Consider the following 20717-nt stretch of genomic DNA (forward strand, 5'->3'; position numbering starts at 1 on the left):
AAAATAGAACGCATTCAGTGTGTTTTGGATATCCCATGCCATTCAAAACGGGTTTATCGTTTATTATACGTCATCGGCAATTACAGAAACATTTGTGCACGTTTTACACCGAAGGCACATCATTAAAATGAATTAAATAAAACGCGTGATATGGGCAATATTTTTTATAAAAGCTAACAATTATTGAACTTAACTAATCGTCAACGGGAACCGTTGATCATTGACCATAATACCCATTAATTGTTGTCTATTAAACATTTAATATTTTCGTGCCATGTTCGTGATTCAATATTATGTATTGCTAGACGTGGCTGTGTATGACGGCTGTAGTGCAAACGTTGTTCTTGTTTTAAAGTATTAAATTATTATACAAGTTTCATATTAGGTGTAAACGTGTAATGAAATACATTATGCTTACCAACTATGGTGTGGCAATACGTACCTATATATTTACTGTGAACATTTAAGAGTATACGTATAATGTACGTCATATTAACTACTATATAATATGTAAATTTTTATCGTTTTTATTTCTTTAAAAAATATAGAGTAGGTATATACCACGATTGTACCGTATAATATAAACAGTATTTATGAAGAAAACGTAAATATATATATAAATTACTGTAAAACGCTTTGGAGATGGAATTTTCGTGTTTAACTTATTGCTCAAAAACGTTTGGGTGGATATTTGATTTTTGAAATCAATATACATGTTATTTACCTATGTATATATGGCTATAATATGTATATTAAACTGAAAACATTGAAGAATAAACAGAATGGAAAATGTTAACATATTTTTCATAGTAGAATGAAAACACTTCATGGTTTTTTTTTTTTTTTTAACAGTTAACACAATACCTCGAAAAGTATTTGAAACATTTTTGAAAACGTTATTTACTTTTTACACATATTTCTGTAGTGAATACTTTATTAGGGAAAACGATTATAATTTTAGTTCAGCATATTATTCAACACATTTTTAAACTTTTTAGTAGTTTTTGCACATTTCTACATTTTTAACTCAAGTATTTATTCAACTAAGTACAATTAAAATTATATAATGTACAATTACAATTTAAAGTTATGATATGAGCATAAGAGCAGTGATATTGGAGTATCAAGGATGACCTATCGAAATTTTAGTCCACTACTTAGCTCAACTAAGTTTAAAAAAATTAATTAGAATTTATTATTATCAATCGATCGTTTGAAATTCGATTATGAAGCATAAAAATTGTTAGCAAAATATAACGTATACTTTCTACATCAAAAATGGTAAGGCAGACTGGAAAAAATAAAAATTTTTTAATGTCGTTTGGATGAGACTTAAAATCGTTAAAAATATAAAAAGTTAATACTTTACTAGATGATTTTAGTATGTGCAGTTGAAAGAGTCACCTGTGTTGCATGTATAATGATTTTTTTTTTAACTGAACATATGTAGTAATCTCAGCGGTGGTGATCAGGATAAACAATTTGTATATAATGAATTGCTATTTTAATGAGTTTAACATCGCAGGCCGAATTTTTCATTTAAATTATTTTTATATACCATGCGCCCACATTATATGTTCACATCATTAATCAATCAACGGCGTAATTTTAGATTTTGCTTGATTGTGGTTAAAAAATCACGACCAGCCCCAAAATCAAGCGATAATCGTTCACAAAATTACTCGGTCCGCGTCCACTACATTGTGCAGGGCCCTTTTACCACATCGTCATGGGTGCCGTGAAAAACGTCGATCGACGTCCCGCCGGAAAGACCCAAAGCTATTTAAACGTGCAGCCGTCAACCAGAGTGTAATGTGTACTATAATTATAATATTTTAAACGGTTAATCGTTTAGGTTCTAACAGACAGCAGGGCGACGGCGGCGGAAGTGTGCCGACGGCGATGATGTCCTCTCGGCGAAAGTTACGGAAGACGATGCGACGCTGCGGTCACTGCCGACGGTTTCTGACCACGGTCGCCTTACGCCAATAAATTATGACCGGAACGGGCTATAATTTATATTTTTTTACGTGATATAATATTTTATTTTGACACCGATGCGCAGTAATATTGTACGACTATTGGAGACATTATGGTATTATTTTAACACTTACTATATATAATATTCGCTGTGTTCGCTTCTCCAACTAGTTACTATAAAGTAACAATAATTATAATTAAAATTAAAACAATAATACGATGTCTGCTCATGCGAATTACGACCCAACACTAAACGATGAGTGTGTTTGATCATGGCTGATGCAACCTAAACAACAAAATATATAATAAAATGAACAATGTAATATAGTATCGTAATAGCCGCCTCCGACTAAGACATGCAGAGTGCAATATAGTTCGAGCTGCTCGAGGCCTGTTCTCTGTTCAAGTCTCGGACGATTTCTCTTCACACACCGTATAGGCACAGCATCACTCGTCACGTTTACTCACTCCACCGTCAAACATAAAATAATATATAAAATCTAACCGATTTGTATGCGAGTTACTGTGTACACGTCACTTTACGCATGTCATCTGCAGGGGTAATCTCCGCGGAGCGTTATTGAGAGTTTATTTCGATTTACCAAACTAAACGACGAACGTTTTCAATTATTGGCATATTGTCAGCCATCGATGTATTATTTACGATTGGCGTGCGTAATGCAATTTATTTTATTGTCGGTGAGTGTAAAACCGTTTTGAATCTCCGAAATGCGAGTCGTATGCATATATATTAGCTACCTATCGATAGATTGGATGAAATTCGCGAATCGTCGCCTACAACTCTAAGTTGCAAAGTGATTCATAAATGCGTTTACCGTTCGTATAATTTACATACCTGTAATATTATGTATATATTATGCTTTGCAGTTAGTATAAGGCAATGTGCGCATTTCATCAATATTACAACGACGAACCGTACCAAATGTACTGAGTATATTATTTTTTTTGATTTTATTGGGTATATCTATAATTTACGATTTTCATCGTTAACAAAAAATTAGCTTATATACGATTTTATATTAGTATACTTATAAAATAGAATGATCATCATAGGCGTGCGCAGACTTTGACCTGGCCCTTAAAAAGGTCCCAACTAAAGATTCTTGTGTGATGATAATTGATTAATTAATAAAATAATAACTTAATCACATTTATATTTTATTTATACTATTAGATTAAAACTGGCTTCACTTTTTTTTTTGTAAAATCTAAAAATGTTCGCTGTCTAGTATAATATAAAATAACTTTGTGATTTCAAAGTCGTTTGACTTTTGTTATACAATATTACTTTCGTATTTGATATTTGATACGATTATATTAAAATAATTTTCATTGATACCCAAATAAAAAAGCTGAGTGAAAAAAAAATGAGTAGATACCTACAAATATTGGCTAAAAAATACAAGCCTAAGCAATGTTATAAATAATTTACCATTATTTACAATATAAATATTATATTAAATTATTATTGCCATACATTTATGTTATTGACTAATAATAGGTACTAATTACTATTTTGTTTGACTTATTGATTTATTATTTTTATAGTTGTGTAATTTTTTTATAAATAATGAGTAATAAATAATTTTTTTTAAATGTCGTATCCCAGACACCAAATGCTTGTCTAAAATTACTATTATAACATCATTCTATATATTATACCTAAGATTGATGTTTTTTACTGCACTATATATTTTTAATTAGTAGTAAAATATGTTTTATTTGTATTGATTATTTTTATATTATTATTGTTTGCACCAAGTCTGATATTTTTAATAATGAATAAACATTACCTATTTATATGGAACTGTTTAGTGAAGTTTATGAACCACTACTTAATTATATATGGGAGGCAACTTACGAACATTTTTGGGAGGCAATTCGTATATAATTATGAACTACCTGGTCATTGGAGGCAACTAGTGTAAATTAACGTTTTTACTTACGATAAGGACGGGAGGCAATTCGTATATTTTGGGAGGCAACTAGTATGCGCCGACCGTAACATAAGCACTTCAATATTGAAATGCGTAAAAGTTAATTTATTTGGTTTGTTATGTCTGGTTTTTTATACTCTGAAATAAATCACGTGGTGACAAATTATTTTAATCTTTTTTTTTTTATGCGTAATGGTTGAATAGTCAATGTTGTGAATAAAATTAACAAAACAAATTATTTTATTATGTACGATTTTCGTTAATTATGATCACACTTATCGCACTAATAAGGTACATACGAATGAATGTCTATCTATAGTGTATATCTACTGTGTATGTTGTGTATGTTCGACGTTCGTAATAAATTAAAAACTGAATTTATAAACTTTTACAATAGTTACCATATTATTGTTGATATCCAACATAGATATCTTTTCTGTCACCTTATTTGCGTACGGATCACGTACGATCCCTAAAGGTAACATACGGATTACTGATACAACAGACAATCCATATAATGGTAATAAAAAACAATATTCGGAGAAAAAAATCGAACACGCCACTGATCCGTGTCACATATAATGTTTATGCCCGCGATGCGACAACGGAATATATACACCTAATAACGAACCGCACAATACGATAATACTTATGACGTGTATTATATGAACCTATACATATAGTGTACAGTCTATCTTTTAAATTTTTTTTAAAATTTTTATCATTATTGTTATAGTCATTATTTTATTTTTTCATTTATTTATTTATTTATTTATATGGGCAATGGGCATGCTCGCGATTCGGAGATTTATCGTTGTCGGCCGTAGCGGAGACTCGACAACAACAACTTTCTCGGCTGACTGGCGGTGTGCGCGCGTAATGGAATCATAAAAGCGGAACAAGTCTAGCTATAATAATAATATGTGTACACGCCGCCACTCGATAAAATACACACATCAATGTCACTGCTACCGCCACTTTTATCGTATGTGTGTCATACGAAAGCCGATTTTCGGGCCACGTCAAAAATGCCCTTTGTCCGTCGTGTTGTGATATCGTACGATCGCAAGACCGACATCGTTTTCGTATTGTTGTTATTTTTTATTTTATTTTTTATCATATTATTACCGCGGGCATCCAATTATTGAACGTGCGGGTTTGTGTTTTTTTCTTTTAAATTCAGACCCGACTTTGTTACCCAGACGTTATCTCCAAAACTAGATATAGTTTTTGTGACTTCACGTGCGTTGATTAGTTGCTTTATAAAGAATCTTGGAGAATCTATTGCTTTATAACAAAAAAAAAAAAAAAAAAAAAAATGGATAAGAAACGATTTCAGGATATTTGATCTAAACACGGTTTCGTACAAAAACTGTTGACAAACTCTTTTTAGATTCAAACTGTATTTCAATTAACTTTGGCAAAACTAGATCTCCACTGTAAAAAAAAAAAACAAACTTCTAATCAAAGAAGTGTTCAGCAAATAGCCAAAAAATATTAATAGGCATTCTAAAGAAAATAATGAAATCAGGAATCACCCTACAAGAGGTTTATTATGTAAAAAGTAAAAATAATAAATAGTAATTTACATAAAGATGAAGAAAAAAATAATACTATTTTGTGAAAAAGGACCGTCAAAGTCTCTGTATGTATAATAGATTTCGAATGTAACTCGCTAAAGTGTATGGGTCACTGTAGTGGATTTATTTGTATCGAAAACGATTTTTAACAATGTATTTTTGATTATTTTAAGTATAATTGCTGTAGAATCAACTTATAAGGAATCTTGTATTACATTTTAAAGCTTTTAGTTTATTAATCGCAAAAAAAAATCATTATACAAGGTCGAAAAAATATGATGTCAGATTCACATCATTGTACATTCAATACATTCATCACTCCACTCAGAATCTGAAATGTTGTATCCCAATAAAACCACTTCTTCAAATTCGTGAATAAACAACGTCACCAAGAAAAACATTTTTTTCTAAATTCTAAAAGTTTGCAAATGGTCCCACTCACGTCTCATACTGCGTTGTTCATACAATAAGACATGTTATGTTGGTAACCAATTAATTTAAAATAATTCTGCTATAAATTGAACCAAATAAATATTTGACTAAGTATATCTATTATCTATGCATGGAAAAAATAACGATAGGACTTAATTGGGCATTCAACCAAAAAAACAAATAATATTAAAAATTTATTTTTGCATTTTTAACTTGCGGTGTACGGTGATACCTGGCAAAAGTTTTTCAATAGAACGCCTGTGTTATTTTCCCGTGTATGAAATATATCTGAAATTCTTAAAGTTTCAGAATTTATCCAAGTAGGTACAAGAAGTGTTATAGATTTTACAACGTTTAGCAATATTAGGTTAATAATAATTGGTTATCGAAAAAATACAGAAGTATTGATAATAATTATATCGTCTTTCGTCTCATTTGGTTAAGTTCACCGGTAGGTATTGTTTTGTGGCTATTTTCATATCAGGTATTGAGTTAAAAACTGAATGTCCTGATTTTAGCTGTTATTGATGATAGTTAAAATCGGTCAACTGAGTAATATCGAATTATAAGTTGTTCGTTTCAACTGTGGTACAAAATATATGGTTTTCAATCTCATTCTTGTTGACCACACTCTCCTCATTCATACGTAAAAGCAACACCATAAAATGCGATGTAATTTAAAAATGTAACGATAATAGTTTTATAATATTTTGTTTCTGTTCGGGATTAGTGAAGTGTTAATATCAGTTATTTTTTTACATAACAGTCTACACATACCTTGAAACTTTTAGGATTCGAATACTAGTTGAGAATTCGGTGAACTTATTTGTTGATATTATGATAGTTAATATTTACACTGATTGTAATATTGGATAATAGTTTATTATTGGTTGACATTGGAGTCAACTATACCTACTGCAAAATAATAATTGGATGAAATACAAAATTAAATATTTATATCCTACCGGTCGTTGCTTGTTGGTAATCAATATTTCAACGTTATACAAATTATAATAATATAAACTATAATCCATAATTTGGTCACGGGGATTCTATTTTAACTCTAAATCCCTATAATGTCAATCAAAGCACTTTTCCTTGTCCGATACACTGATTGATGTAAAACGTAATTTAATATAAATTAATTAAATACATAGTATATAATTAATTTGGTTAAAATGCAATTTAACTAATTTTAATATTAACTACAATTTTAATTAAAGGATTAACGTATATTATACCAGTAATTTATGCAGATAGTTGTTTTAAATATTATGGTTTCACTGTTCTAGACAATATGAGAGACACCTATTTGTTTTTGAACAGGAAAAAAAGGTACCTATGTGTAATTGAGTTTTATAAATCAAGTTAATCAATTAATATTTATTGAAACTATTGTAATAAGCAACTTTTATAATACAATCACATATATTGCATATATTAAATTGTGGTCGTTGAGATTTTTTTCTTCTTCTGAGAATTGATATTATGATGCGGGCTAAATGGCGAGAACTCAATAATTTGTGTATCTACCTATATTCGGAATATTTTTTAAAATATGAAATTTAAATTCTATGTTATATGTTATATTATAGTTATTAGGCACGTTTTAAACTGTTTTTACCGATGACTGTAAGGCAAAAAATACTAAAAATAATAATAGAAATTGAAACTCATCCTTGCCCGCAAGCGAAATAATTCAAAAACAAGAAAAAATATACAGTAGATATACTAGAATAGATACTATTAAATATTCAAATTGAAACGTATTTTTAAGTCTAAATAATTCAACTTTGTATTACGAAACGGTAAGAGTAATAATAATAATAATATTAGAGTTTGGAGTAGGTATAATGTAATATTTTTTCCGAATAAATTATAATTATGTAGTCTCAACACCCAAAGCCCAAAGTAAGAAAAATATTATCACAATTTAATGATGATTGCTTGAACTTACTTTCAAAACCTCACATGAACTATTATAGGTACTAAACTAAACAGATGGTTAAGTTTAAAAAATAATGGTGTATTGAGATGTGGATATTTTATTAAAATTATCATTATTTAAATTAGCGAAAGAAAAACGTGTATAATTTTAAGAAAACGAAATATTTGTTGATATTAAATTAAATGATTAATGGAACTTGAGTAAAATACAATATTAGTTTCCGAGTTGTGTTTGTTTTATTATAATTCATGACATCTATATTTTAGAAAATAAAAACTATACTTATTTGACGAACCAATTGAATCACTAATTGCCAACAAATTGTAGCTGGTTCGTTTTTTAACGCACATGTAAGTTAGCTATTAGGCTGTATGATTTAAGTGTTTATATATAAAGATATATTATCTACATTTTTATTTTAAAAATTTGTACCAATATTGATATTATTAGGTAGGTATATGTATAATATAAATAAAAAAAAAATATTGTAAAAATAATTGTTATGTAAGTACAACATTTTTTTGAAGACATTATTAAGTACTATAATATAATATGTATCATCATTAATCATACATTAGTGAAATTATAAAAAAGAATTATTTATATTAATATATTATACTCTTACAACAAATTTCGTTGGTTGAGATTACATGTTCGGTACTTTTAATAAATGATTATACGTCCTACAGCTCTAATAATACTGCAGTATCTTTATTCTGTAATGAAACAATCAAATTCCTGAGTTTTGGCTGCTTATTATACAATATTTTCATTTTCTTCTTATCTCATTTTGTTGCTTATGTCAAGCACTGATTCATTTTAATGTTATTGTCCTACCGCATATAACTATAACTAGGTAGTCCGATAGCGTCATCACTTTAGAACTTCAGTGCTACTATTATAGCGGCCTGTTTAAGTACCGGATCTGATGTAGGAAGTGCATTGATAATCTATTACAGATCGATGTTTCCGTGATCTTCTATATAATACGCATAAATGTTTCTCAGCAACAACAGTAACAATGTTTATCAAGCTTTCGAAAACAATTATTTTATATTTGTTGGCTGAATTCTGGAACGTGCTATGAAAAATACTACGTACGCCGATACGTGGTGGAACTTACACCTGCAATACGTCTTGAATACCGTACGAGATTCCTCAGCAGCTATATCGATACCGCCGTGCAATAAAATATGTTTTCAAAAATCACTTTTTCTCACGGCGATCGTTCTGAGAATTACCACCGTATGAACTGCTATGGTCTACGAATATCCTTGCCGTATACATAATAATATCGCAATATTGTTATCTGGGTAATAAATCGAATTGATACAAAGAAAAGAGTAGTTTGCTTTATTGTTTCTCAATGTTTTCCACCCGTGAAAGACCTAATAATCAACCCTATCTAAGGAAAGACAACTGTTTTCGATAGGTTCCCGAATGTTTTTCACGAGGTATAAGACTGAGTTAGTTAAATAAAGATTCTGAAACATTTACAGGTAGACATCCACTAAAGTATGCATATACAGATATAGGGTTTCCTGCGAGGATTTTCCCATTGTACGATATCTCACGAAATAATGAAGATATAAAAATTTTGGTTTTGTTATAAGACACATAGGATAAGAACTACAATTAGTTTCGAAGGAATAAAATATGATTATAACTATGCACACTGAAAGCGTTCGGCCGGTCGTACGAACACGCGCGTGGTGCGGCATTTCTTTAATTTGATAACACTAGGTGTTAAATAATTCGCAATTTTTCTCGAAACTAAAAAAAAAATTAAAAATCAAGAAATTAACGAAAATAAAACTTTGAAACGTCAATATTTTCATAAAAATAAATTCTACAAAATGGCTATGGTGAATTTTTTTGAATTTAAAAAAAGCGGGTAAGCCGTGGATGTCGCTATGCTGTACAGTAGGTTACAAGTGGGTTACTGTAATGGATGGAAATTAAATTTGAATCCAATAATATAATATCATTGTATACGAAAAACGATTCTGAGCGTAGACGGTTTATCTGTCTAGGATATTATATTATAGATTATTAAAAAATTTTAAATCTTAGATTTTAAAAAGTCGCTCAAATGTATTGAAAATTGTACCATGTCTAGGTAAGGCTAATATAAGTAAACAACCCAAATTTAAAGTTTTTACAAATGTTTTTAACCGAATTACAACAAAAACATTCCCAAAATTAAAATGTCTATAAATAACTAAAAAATGGCCAAAATGTTCCGAACTTTAAACCGTAAGGAACAAAATTTAAAATACAACAAAAAATCTCTTGTCATTTTTCCTTTGAAGCAATATTTCTGGTATAATACGTCGTCCGTAATTATTTAATATTATAAAATCGTAAAATCGTGAAATCGTACGTTTTTTCTCTTTTAACCGCTTTTATTTCGAGTATCGTTTCGAAAACGAAAAAATGAACTCTCTAAGGTACTAGCTCAAGAACATTAACTTTCAAAAAAGATGCTACACTTGATACTTTTGAGCAAGTTTAAAGGGAGAAAAAGTGTTTACAGAATAAAAAAGAAAAAGAAATAAACATCATTGTAAAACCAATACATACATCGCTCCGCTCAGAATCTAAAATATATTTCTTAATTTTTTTACCAAAATATTAAAATAAGTTAAAATATGTAATGATTGTTGTTTTTATCGCCTTGAGTCTTATTATAAAACCAGAATATTTATATCTCCATTTTTTTGGGAGATATCGCAATGGGTAAATCTTCGCGGGACATCCTGTATGCACATTTATAGTGGTTTATTTATTTTTATTAGAAATAAAACTTTCAATTTTTAACTCATATTTAGTGGTCTATGGATTTACAATACAAATCATTTCAACTAACTAAATTTAACTTAACCTATTTAAAATTTGTGGTTACATCATACTGCATGGTGATTAACCGAATAGGTACACTTTTAATGGTAATATCATAATATTATATTTTGGTATCATTAAAGATGTATTGGCCCCCCGTCCGACGTCTCTATTGAAGAGGCCAGTGCTCCATGATGTTGTGATCGTTACAAATTGCAGCTTCAACAAAGTTTTTATTTTTATCATTATATTCATACTCGTATATGCAAATTATTATGCTCATGTGAATTATGTATAAAATATACTACAAGTTTTAATTTCCGTTTTGATCGTCGGCTTGCGTTCAAATCGAATACGGGCACATCCCATTATTTACAAATTAAAATGATTTATCGGCTGGAACGTATAAGCGATCGACATAGTTGATACTGTCGAGACTGAAACTAATTGAAAACAACGTTTGGATTATGTTTTCACTAATTTGTGTATTTAGCGCTCCCGCCCAAACCTACAGTTGCAGTTAGTTATAAATAGTAAAACGTAAAAGACAATATTATCTTGTAATCTACGAGTCATCGGAGGATGATTGTCTAGTAATTACTAACTATAGGTACTCGATGTACCAATATTATTTGTAGGTTAAATTGTTAAAAAGAAAAAATACAATCTATTAGTGTAATGGTGTATAAAAAATGATGAGCTATTTTAATTTCAAATGATTTATTATTGAATTTATATGTATATATAAAACATTGATTATTTAGGTATATTAGGCTATAGTGTTATGCGCATGTACAATGTGCGCCTAATGAGATAAATAATAAGTTATTAAAACACAAAGTAATTAAAAATACAAATATAAGAATTTGGAAATGTTCGATTTTAATTAATGGTTTGGTAATACACAAACAAGACGTAATTAAAATAATTATGATTGTTTTAGCTAAACAATTTTGTAAAATTATATTATCCATTCGGTTTTGCGGTTGTGTGCCTAGTCAAATCCGGATGTCCGGACGTCGGACGCTAAGTGCCAATATTAAATATTTTTTTATTTTATGTATAAGTATAAGTACCTACTTATGTTATGAATTCGAAAATTAAAATATTGAATGTGAATTATTTTAATTTGTTTGGACGTCAGGATGATAAATAATGTGGCTATATAGAATAGCTAGTAATAATATAATTTGATGAACGTTACTATAACCCTACAATCGATGGTTGATAAATTGATTACTTAGTACAACAAATGACAGATTGTGCATAGAATATTAAATATGGTTCTACAAAATATATTGTATTCATTATATAATAGTGTAAATGTAGATGATACACCTGAATAGACAATAATTTAGTGTTATTTTATGATAATTTTGCTAGGAATTGGATCAAGCATTGCCTGTATCTATTTTCTATATTATATCAAGTTATGCTTTTCCAACACGATCTAATGGCATAGGTAAATCAAAAAACAACACACTGGTCACTGACAGATTTTGATATGTGAGATATATTTATTACAAATTTATATCAAATAACGCAATATATCCAGTATATCAGTGAATTTATATTTTATAAACAATATTTTACACGTTGTTGGCAAATGGCAAGACATGTTTTCAATAATATGTACATAATAATATAATATATGACATAAATCACGAGTGATAAACGATACATTTCGTGTTGTATACTTGTATAGAGAATAATAATGTTCAATATAATATAAATACTTGAATGAATTGATTTTAATGAAAAATAAGTTCAAAATCTATTACATAACGCGTAAATACATCAGATAAAATGTGTCATTGTTACGAATACACGGTAAATCAATTTTTGATTTTTAGTTATTTTCCATCGTCGTATTTAAGAAGTTCAGTACCTATTGAAAGTTTCAAGAGTCGATTTACATAAACAGTTTACAGATTTAACAGTGCAATATTGTCAAAAAACGGATACATTTTACGGTTATTAGAATGTGTATAACGTAATTTGAATTTTGATATCATGTATTGTGAAGGGTGTAACCCCCCTAATATATACAACACTAATGGTTATCACTTTTTTTATTAAAAAAAGTCTACATTTGCAATTCAATATTTACATCGATAAATGTTAGAGTTTTTGTGAATTGTAATATGTTAATTTACAACTAAGTATTATATTTATATACCAACAACCAACGGATGCCAATGATGCTACGTTATAATGTTTAACGTCACGTCTGAACAATAATAGTGTTTAAAGTTATAATTGTTTATCATTTGACTTAAGATTAATAATTTTGAACATTCGATTTGTTTTAACATGTAAATTATCAATAGGTATTTTGTTAATTTATTATCAGCACATCAAAAATAACCCCACTGAGTATAACCAACTCACAACTAATAATTCTATATATATAGTACACGAATCATAAGAGCATTATAATACGAATCTATACAGCATCGCTACTAAATTTATGTTCGAGAATACATCAGCCAAAATAAATGTATTTACACGTTATATAATAAAGTATATAAAATTACTAAAATTGAGTTGTGATAGTTATAAACTTGAATCTATTTAATTGTAAAAAACAACATATTATTTTAATTCTGCGTTTTTTCGAAATGTTTTCGTGGAAACACAAAAAACGATGACTATGACGATGTCTTCGAAGGAAATAATAATATGATCTCGACGAATAAAAACCCATTACTATGAACGATAAAACAAAACCGGCCGCGAAACTAAAATAATAATGTTAAACCGTATACTTCGATGGTTAAAGGTGCACTAGTTGTAAGATATATATAACGTATAAGTATAATAGTATAGATTATAATAGTTTATCGGATACATATATAGTAGGTAACATATACCTATAATAACGACGATAATGATTATGATGATGATAATAATAATAATATGGTTTTTACTATAGGTGGATGGATAGGACGATGCAAAGACGTGTGTTGGTATACCACGTAGTGTGGATAGCGAGGATTTCGGGGTTCGGTTCAGTACTGATTCGGCTTGCGAACGCCAACCACGGCTGTACCGTTTGATTGGCGGGAAGATGAGAGAGGAGATAAAAAAAAAATTAGGTGGAAGACAATAATATTATTACGACACCTCGGGTTCGGTATAATATGTTTACAAGTTCGGTAACCGCTTCGTCGGCGATCGTAAACGCTTCGGCGGCGGCACACGTGCTCCGAGCGGTCGAGCGACATTGGCGCGCGGTGTGTATACGAAATCGTACACGCAGCAACAAGCTCCGCCGCGCACCGGACAGTCGTCTGTCGGCATCGTTGGCGCGCGTACGCATTGCCGTCCAACCATTCGCGCGGTCCATATCCGTCGCATCCCGATCTGTTTCTTCGTCGGTGGTGTCTGCGACAGTGTCGTCTGCATTTGCACACTCTCGCGAACACGCTTTTGCTACCCACACCCCTTTTCACCGTTTGCGTATCTGTGCCCGTCGTTTGCAGTTCCGGCTGCGGCCGATCGTGCCCATGTGATATGCCCGGTTCGCGTCGTCTTCATCGGCATCATCGAACGCGGCGGAATGATGACCATCGGCGGCGACGATGACTCTAGCAGGTCGGTTGAACCAGAAACGCGACACGCGCGATACACAACAGTGACAATATCATTAATTAAGTCATTTGTTATTATTGATATTACGATTTTTTTATTACACATCTATAAGGTATACGGTTATTACAATACATAAATATCGTGCAAGAATACGCGGTACATTGGTCTATACTCTATAGAAATCAACACTAAACAATTATTGTTATTTTTGTTATTATAATAATAATAATAATATGCTATATCCATTTATCATGGGATTTCAGAATTTTTTAATTTACGTAAATGCTATTTTGGGAGTCAACTGATTGAGCGCGGCTACCTTTTTTACCCTAAAATTATCATAGATCGTTGAGCGTGGATTTCTAGTGATTCGTGTACCTAAGATAAGAATTATTTTATCATGGAGAAAAATATCAAGTTAACATTTTGTCCAATTTTTTCTGCGTGGAAATTATAATATTATTTTAGAAAAATATTAATAAAAGGTATTATTGCTTTTGTATACGAGTATTTAAGACTTTCATTTAATTGAAACTTTTATCTGTTATCAATTGAAATACATATAGCTGTTACTCAAATTATATTTTTTGCTTTCGTTACGAATTTAATGACTTACAAGCAAGTAAAGCTGTTATGGTAATAGACATTTTCAAAATAAACGTATAGATATAGGTATTACAAGCGAAATATACACATGTACTCGTTGTACAATATAAACAAATGGATAAGAAATTAACGCACAGAATATTAGAATCTCAAAATAATAAATTAAAACTTTGAAACTACGATTAGAACATAATATTTTTTATAATTGTTTACTTATTTTGGGCTGTTGAAATTATTAACCCGATTAAAACAATAACTACCTGTCTCATAGGCCTATCAAATGTGTTATTGAAACCTATCGCGCTCACATAACTTACAATATTATCTAAACTCGCTCAAATGTTTTACTCTATTTCCCCATAGTTCTTTTCAGGTCTTCACCAGGTACTCATGAATCGTTCTCACCGTTCGTTTGGAAATCGTTCGCTTTGTGCTACGCACTAAAATAGTATGCGAGTATGTCTCGTCATATTCTTTCTCTACTGATCATACTATTATTATATATCCCACTACATAATATTATATCATCAAACAAATTTGTTTTCCGTGTTCAGACAATCTCTTCGAAAAATGTCTATGCTCTGTTCAGAAGCGAAATCGTGTAATAACCGAAATCATCTTTTGTATTATATGATGCATACTGAATTTCAGTAAGTCTTAATGATATAATTATGGATTAACGGATTAAAAAAATATAGTCGTAAAACAGTGGTAAAAAATTGGTTGGTACTCATTGAATAATTACTGATGACATAATTCATGGAAGTCATTTTGTATATAAAACATATTTTCTATACTTTGCGCATAAGGGTTATATGGTAGATACGATTTGATGTAATATAATCACCAATAAACGAAAAATCAATAGTTACTACTCGTATTTATACTGCATTAAGCAGTTTCGATTAATAAACTAGGTATCACATTGTTTTTGATATAGTGTTATAAAATCGTGTATTATTTAATTAAAACCATATGTGTGGTCACACTTATACTGGAGATAAATTTAAATTTAAATCGAATATCTGACCTACCGGAAGAATTGATTTAGAGTATGGTAAAAAATCCTTTTTTTTTAAGGTAGGTAAAATACGTATATAACGGCATAAAATATAAATTTGGATTATTTAAATATTTTGTTGATAGAATTTTACAATTATTCAAAAAAAAATAACCATATTGTAACAATTAAATTATTTCACTAGGATTTTACTAAACAACTGTTTTTAAATTAGTCTTAAAACTCAAATACAACAGTATACATACATCGAATATTGTGAATTTAAATAACTTTTAATTTGAAAAAAATAGTTAGGTGTGTAATTTAAACATTTTTTTTGAATTTTTATAGTAACAATTATTGTGAACGCAATTAGTTTTTTAAGTTAGAAAGAAAAAAGCTTTATAATTTGTGTTTAGGTGATTCAATTTAAAAAAAAAAAAAACATATATTAACATTTTCAAATTATTTTCTCCATCTTCAAAAGAAAATAATGCTCTTTTAAAATTATATTAATATTAAGTATATACCTTTCACGACAACATAACTGAGTTTTTCATTTTAAATTATAATAGTCACGACGCGACGTTAACATTAAGGTTTCGTGTAAAACTGAAAATCTATTTTTACTAGATAACAGAATACATTTAATCGGTAAAACGAAAACACTGATAATAAGTATAATAACAAATATCTGACTTGCTATACGTTTAAATGTTGTTGTCCGAATGATAACAAACGGTATATAAATATTATGTATACCTATGCGTGTGTTGAAAAATTGCAGTATCACAGTGTCCGTCCGACGACATTCATTAATAAAAACAAGGTCAATATATGTGGTGGTCATAAAATATGGATAAGATCGAATAGACGCATATAACGGGTTTCATACGTGATCTATGCTTCAGATGGATCATTGAGTAACGGTGCTGTAAGTCGCTTTCTATACATATAAATGTATGTACATGTACCTATGTATGTATGTATGTATGTAAGTATGTATGTATGTATGTATGTATGTATGTATGTATATATGTATGCATGTATGTTTATAGGTACACTGACTTGTCACACTATACTACAACCACATGCAGTTTATATGATACATATGGTATTTAGTCAACTTCGATGTGTACAAAATACAATTAGATCTGCGCAATACGCATTAACATAATAAGACTCATTGACGAAAAAAATACTTAGACTAGATATGATTCAGGTTTTTGAAAATTAATAATAACAGTTCTCTAACACTATGAATAAACACTAGGTAGGTATACAAAAAAATATACGTATCGTACACAGAAGACGAAAGTGAAATTTTTTTTATTGCTTTGATATAAAATATTATGTTTAAATATTAAATAATTTAAAACTGAATAAAAAGTTAGTTTTAACTTTTAACCAATCTATTTTTTATTGAAATATACAATCATCACAATCCACTTAATAAAATCATTTTGGATTATTAATTAATGGATCATTTTTAAGATTATTACTTTGCGCGGATGTTTTATTTTTCATTAATTTTTATTTAATTAACAATAGTCTTATTGTAGGTAGTGGGTATAATTGATTAATACAATTTTCGTTATTTTTATTTATCTTAAATGCAACTCGGCAGCAGAGGCCATTATTTTTATCTTTAGGTTTCTATGTTCATACTTAATGTAAATGTATAACACACAAATCTGAATTTTTAAAGTTTATTTTTCAATTTTATAAAATATTCAATATGCAAGGATACAGTAGGTACAGGATTATTAAATAATGGATCTTGTCCGCCTCTTTTAATCATTGAACCATTTAATAATTTAATTTAACTCATTGAAGCAAACACATTTTAAATGTAGCATAATATTATGTAAAGTATATATTGTATATTATAATAATATACTTTATATAATAGAGATCGGTGACGAAATAACAAAGTCAACCAGTAATAAATGCATTACCAAATAAAATATAGGTCGGTACGTAAATGATTTGTAACTTCTCGTGTTAATGATTTATGCATATTGTATTTTATGAATAACATTACTATAACATGGATGAACAATGATAAGAAATTGAAATAATTCCGTTCCTATTTATGACCGTATTGAATTATAATCGCTTATTATGGCATTATAAAGGTATCGTATAATATTAATTTATCGTGTTGTCTTTTCGCGTGTGGAGGTTTACAACGATGATAATAATGATGTAATATGTAACGCCGCGCATAACTCGCACGAAAATAATTAAAAACACATGCAAATTCGCGATCGCACGAGAAAAAGAAAACATAATTTGATTAGTTGTCTGACTCAGAGAGTTTGGCCTTCTCGAAGCGATGTCCAATCGATAAATCATCGCTACAGAAATCGTGTATCTCGCTAGTTTTAAAACCTACTTAATTATTATCATGGTCTGATTATTTACAGACGCCACTGTAGATAGTTTCGTTTAGAACCACGTGTTTTGAAGGATGTTTTCAAATACGTACGTCACCGATCCGACAGTCACTTATTATCATTATAATATTATCGAAGTCCGATTTCGATCACTAAATCATCAGAGAGGTATAGTGAGATCCGTCTCATAATCGTGTTCTTCAAGTATTAATCCAATAAATCATGAGAGACGCTAAGGCAAAGAGGGGGGACGGAGAATAAAATATATTTCATACAAACTCTGTACCTCACTCGTATCGCAACGCTCCCGGCCACTCGTTAGACTAAACGGTGTTTGGTCGAAGGTGTACGACTTATAAGTTCCGATTTCGCCAACCGCGTTCGAGTTCTCGTCAATGGTTATAAAATTCAAACTGAATATTATTATCATTGTGTTTTCTCCATTCTACTGATGCTGTTTCGTATATTAAAGTTGTACAAGTTGCGAGTCCGGGACGCGACATTTATTGTACGTATTGTATTCAACTGCCGTAGTAAATACAATATGTAATTTTCATCCCCGACACGTACGTCAAAATGGAAAATAATAAAATAATAACAATACCCCTTGATACTTTTGACGGCGAAATAAGATTTGTGATTGACAATGATATTAAAACATATATATATCGAGATTGGGGTGAAAAAAAAAAGAAATTGGTTGAAAAAATGGTTTTTGCCACGTACAGTGAAACAGTATATAATAATTGCGCCATGTTGTAGCCAAAGGGTCTTTGAATTAATCGAATGATCTATATGTGCTCACTAGGGTGTGTAAAATAAAAAAATGCACTTCATAAATGAAATATAAGTCATTATAGAAATCGTTATACATACTAACTTACCTTTGGTATAGACGATAGACATGAAATTAAATTATAATTTGTCACGCTTGGGTGTTTTTTTTTTCAAGATAAGAATCCTTTGATTTTTGGTTTACTTCTTCATTTAACATTAAAATGTTTATAAATGATCAACATACGAGTTGAATTATTTTTGTCATATTATAATATTATAATTATTAGTTATCAATTATAACCTAAATATGTATATGTTTTGCAATGATCGATACATTTTAACTATATTTAATAGACATTTTGTTTGATTTAATAACAACTACTTCTACTATAATGAAAAAATATATTTATAATTTCATTGAACTATTTTAAATTACTATATTACATTTTTTTAAAACCTGAACTATTTTTAAAAGGGTTGTTGCAAATGCCGTTTGTTTCATTTTAGTTACCTATGAAAAAAATATCATATACAATTATTTGTTGTTGTTTGATAATTGTTTTAGAATTTATTTCTCATAGGTATAATCTTAGAACTCAAAATCTGAATTTATTAATGGTTATATGTAATTGCCATTGTCAATAAATTGTTTGTGTTGTACTATTACATGTTGCTTATAAATTATAATTTATAACAAAATTAATACACATAACTCCAAAAAATATTGTGTAGTTTTGAAATTCATTTTCTGTGTTTTAAGATTATAAAATACCCACGACGAATGAAATTCGACAACAAAATACATATTATTATGTAAAACCATTTAAAAAATAAAAATACATTTTAGTTATAGCAAGTAAGAGTGTTTTTTTTTTTGTATTTTAACCACGGTTTCAGTATTTCCGGATCCCCATTTTATACTTACCAACTATAAGGCATTTACAGTATATATTTAATATATATGTACACTTAAACATAATATAAAATAGAGAAACATTAATGTTTTTTTAATAATATTAAAAGCGTAGGAGGGTTGAATAGAAAAATATATTAACTCCACTTTCACTTCATTGACATACCTATATAAAAATTGGTTTTTATGCGTCTAAATGATAATATAAATTAGGTTTTAAAAAATGTATTAGGTTAACGAAAGTCCAAAATAAGTTCTTACATATTTGGTCTTCTCAATGTGATATTATGGTCGCGTCTAAGTAATCATTTGACGTAAGAATTTAAAATACCGAAAAAACAACCCAATGAGTTGTTCCGATGGTGTACACTTCAAACTTTCAAACGTTTCTGTAATAATAGAAAATACGAAATGTACAATTAGGTTTAGACTATATATCGTTTTAAGTGAATTAAATAAAAGTGATTAATTTTTCAAACATGATGGTTTTTGATAAATCATCACGTACAAAGGCGTATAAATAATCTTCGTTGACGTAGATAAACTTATATACCTATACATGATATAAATATTTCAAAACTGTTGCGAATTTCTTCGTCCCGTCGATAAAAATCGATGCAATCTCGATGAATGTAGTTATCTATTTGAATCAAAGAAAACGAGCTTTAATAATATACGTGATTTCGAGA

The 20717-nt window shown here is 29.4% G+C and overlaps 1 protein-coding gene across 3 annotated transcripts in view; it reads left to right on the plus strand.

Annotated features, from left to right (window-relative positions):
* The window catches only part of LOC107162396 (monocarboxylate transporter 10), a 359340-nt gene that overhangs the window by 158519 nt on the left and 180104 nt on the right, over positions 1–20717 (plus strand). The window contains exon 1 of one of the 3 annotated variants that reach the window (XM_015509270.2): positions 14013–14336. The exons of the other annotated variants lie outside the window; for them this stretch is intronic. Within the exon in view, the coding sequence (XP_015364756.1) occupies positions 14302–14336 (35 nt within the window). The 5' untranslated portion in view covers positions 14013–14301. Of the gene's footprint in view, positions 1–14012; positions 14337–20717 lie in introns of those variants that run through there. 3 annotated transcript variants of the gene reach the window in all.

Source organism: Diuraphis noxia, unplaced genomic scaffold, assembly GCF_037042655.1.
Source record: "Diuraphis noxia isolate RWA-SAM2 unplaced genomic scaffold, SU_Dnox_SAM2 contig0005, whole genome shotgun sequence".
Lineage (NCBI taxonomy): Eukaryota > Metazoa > Arthropoda > Insecta > Hemiptera > Aphididae > Diuraphis > Diuraphis noxia.